A 3,543-nucleotide genomic window follows, 5' to 3' on the forward strand; every position below is an offset into this window, starting at 1 on the left:
ATGTTGAATCCAGAATTGTGTAAGTGCTTTAACGTAAGTTGAATGGTGGCCGTCGTTTCGTCAATGGAGTCAGGATTACCTAGGCGTTGAAGTCCCGTTCTTGAATCGGTGACCAGCACTACTGTTTGTGGGGTATGTGAGGTGATGTAGTCAAGTGCCTTCTCAATGGCCTTAAGCTCTGCCGTGGTGGAGCTGACCACCGTTTGAAAAGGGCCGCTCCATGTCGTGTTCTCCTTTGGTATAACAAAGGCCGCGGTAGCGCTGCACGTTCCAAAGTGAACAGAGCCATCGGTATGTACCTGTAGAGCTCCTGCGTATTTTGAGGAAAGGACCTCCTCAGCAATTTGCCGCAGTACAATTCCTGGTAGATTTCCCTTCCTATACACTCCCGGGAGATGTAGATCGCACATTACTGGTGGTTCGCGCCATGGCGGTTCTTCAGCGCAAGTTAGGGGACGAGATTTCTGGAGCGATGGTTCAACGTTGTATAGCTCTTGTAAATGTAGGGGGAAATTGGAACGCCTTGCTTCTAGTTTCTTGAGCAACGTCACTCCACTTCTGGTTTGATGAAGACGTACAAGTTGATTAAGGTTGGTTGGTTGATTGGGGTTTTATGGCGCAAAAGCATCCTAGGCTATGATGCGCCATGTACATACACTATTGCAGATAGAGTTTCGAAGAGGATAGAACTTTAGTAGTTGATGATAGGTTAAAATTATGTGTATGACTTGTAAGTAGTTATGGACATGAAGTTGGGTGTAAAATCATAGTCGGTGTAAAAGGCCGATAGCTTTCAAGAAGCTAAAAACGCTGTGATGCGGAACTAATGGTTCGTTGCCAAGCAAAATAGGAAGGTTTAAAGGCGTATGTTCTTTATATAGCTGACAAAAATGTTTCCGTCGGTCTAGGTCATAAGCAGGGCATTCTAATAATATGTGTGCGACAGTTAAAGGATTATTGCAGTGCTCGCACTCTGGGGCTTCCTCCCTGCGCAGAAGGTGGCCATGGGTGAGGTGCGTATGCCCTATCCTTAGCCGACACAGGACAACCTCATAAAAGCGTTCACGGTGTCTTGCACTCTCCCACTCACTAAGCAGTGGCTTTACAGTATGCAGCTTGTTATTTACTTCTTCATCCCATTCTTGCTGCCACTTCTCTCTTATACGATGCCTTAAAAGTCTGTGATAGTCTTTATATGGAATGTCATGCAGTTCGACTTCTTTGTCACCAGCAGAACTGGCTGCAAGGTCTGCTTCCTCATTACCCGGTATACCAACATGGCTAGGGACCCAGCAAAAGACTATTTTAATGTTCCTTTTGGAAGCATCAATGATTTTATTCTGCAACTCTATGATTATTGGGTGTTTAGAGGTATTTAGTGATGAGAGCGCTCTCAATGAACTCAGTGAATCAGTATACACAACTGACTTCATGCTCTTCGTTTCTATAATATGATTAACTGCCAGGCGGATACCACATAGTTCAGCTGTTAAAATAGTAGCTGTATATGCAATTCGTTGAACATAGCGAACAGAGGGGCCAACCATAGCACATCCAACGAACGTTTCTGTCTTGGTGCCATCTGTGTAATACGAGCTGTGACCAGCGTATCTACTTTGGATTTCATAAAATTCCTGTTTGATACATTCTGGTGGGGTGTCTCTCTTTCTGAACTTAGTCAGTGAAAAGTCACACAAAATGAGGCTGTATTCCCACGGAGCTATTGCTTGAGGTACGGGGGTCACGGGCATTGTAGTGCTCAGTCCAACCGAATCAGCTGCAGCTGCATTTCTCATACTAAAAGGCGGGATTACAGAGGGCTTGTTGTCAAAGGTGCGCTTATATCTTGTTTCTTTTACAACCTCGCATGTAGGATGCAGGGTGAGTGAATGTATTCGAAGGGAATAGATAAATCCCAAAGCAAACCTTCGCTTTTCCAGAGACCATTCATTTGTCTCTGCATAAAGACTGGGGATAGGCGACGTGCGAAATGCACCTGTAGACAGTCGCAATCCCTGGTGATGAATGGGGTCAAGCATTCGAAGAGCTGAGGGCCTTGCCGATCCATATACACAACTACCATAGTCGAGGCGTGAGCGAAGCACCGAACTGTAAATTCGAAGAAGACAGAGACGATCAGAGCCCCATGAGATATGAGAAAGGACTTTAAGAATGTTTAGTGCTTTCTGGCATTTTACCTTAAGATACCTAATATGAGAAAGAAAGGACAGTTTACTATCAAAAATAAGCCATAGGAACCTCTGCTCCGGTTTTGTTGGAATTGGAGTGGAGTGCATGGTCACCGATGGATCTACTGTAGCTCCTCGTAAGCGAGAAAAGCAAACAGAAACTGTTTTTTCTGGTGAAAACCTAAAGCCATTTTGATCAGCCCACTTGAGCAGATTGTTTACTGCTAATTGGACCCTACGTTCACAGAGAGCAATGTTACAGGATGAGACGGATATCTGAAGATCATCAACATAAAGTGAATACTGTACGGATGATGGGATGGCCCGGGCTATCGAGTTTATTTTTATTATAAGAAGGGTGACACTCAATACGCCTCCTTGGGGAACACCGTTTTCCTGGCAGAATTCTCGAGAGTAGGTAGTGCCTAATTTGACACGAAAGGTACGTATCGCCAAATAGCTCTTTACGAATGCTAGCATCCTGCCTCGAATGCCATAGCTATACATATCTTGTAGGATGCCATGCCGCCAGGCAGTGTCGTAAGCCTTTTCTAAATCGAAAAAGACAGAGAGGCAGTACTGTTTATTTACGAAGGCCTCACGGATGGTAGACTCCAAGCGGACAAGATGATCCAATGTAGATCGTGACGAACGGAAGCCACACTGATATTTATCAAGAATATTTTCTTTTTCTAAAAAGTACACGAGTCGCTTGTTAAGCATTCTCTCCAGAGTTTTGCTAAGACAGCTTGTTAGCGCTATTGGGCGGTAACTGGATGCACACGATGCATCCTTTCCAGGCTTAAGAAAAGGAATGACGGTTGCTACTATCCAAGACGATGGAAATGTACTCTCCTGCCAAATGCGATTAAACAAAAACAAAATTATGTCGAGTGTGGAAGGGTGAAGGTGAGTAAGCATATGGTAGTGAATTCCATCTGGTCCAGCAGATGTAGGTTTAGTTTCATGAAGTACCTGTTCTAGTTCATTCAGTGTGAGAGGTAAGTTGTATGCTTCTCGAGCTCCGCCGGATGTCCGCACGGATTGGAGTTCTGCTTGTCTCTTGTGTTTCAGAAATGCAGATGAACAATTCTGAGAGCTAGAAACACGTTCAAAGTGTTTCCCAAGGAGATCTGCCTGTTCTTCTTGGCTCTCAGGGCACAGTCCGTTTTCGGAAAGAAGCGGTACTGAGTAAGCCCGGTAATGCCCATTGACTTTATGCACTCTATCCCAAACTTCCTTGGTGGTGGCAGTGCTGTTAATAGAGGAAGCATAACCTTGGAAACTTTGACGCTGTGAGGCGCGGCGGATGTGTCTCGCATGAGCCTTCATCCGCTTGAAACTGATGAGATTA

At 44.8% G+C, this 3,543-nt stretch overlaps 1 protein-coding gene across 1 annotated transcript; it reads right to left on the bottom strand.

The window, feature by feature from the left end:
• Positions 1–477: 477 nt before the first annotated feature.
• Positions 478–2,111, bottom strand: LOC120846549 (the record flags this gene model as incomplete). Its single annotated transcript, XM_042289587.1, has 3 exons — positions 478–550; positions 1,591–1,730; positions 1,932–2,111. Coding segments are annotated over 3 exons (393 nt in total), but the record flags the coding sequence as incomplete, so codon positions are not given.
• Positions 2,112–3,543: the final 1,432 nt, after the last annotated feature.

The sequence above is a fragment of the Ixodes scapularis genome, unplaced genomic scaffold (assembly GCF_016920785.2).
Source record: "Ixodes scapularis isolate PalLabHiFi unplaced genomic scaffold, ASM1692078v2 PGA_scaffold13__105_contigs__length_92229423, whole genome shotgun sequence".
Taxonomy (NCBI): Eukaryota; Metazoa; Arthropoda; class Arachnida; order Ixodida; family Ixodidae; genus Ixodes; species Ixodes scapularis.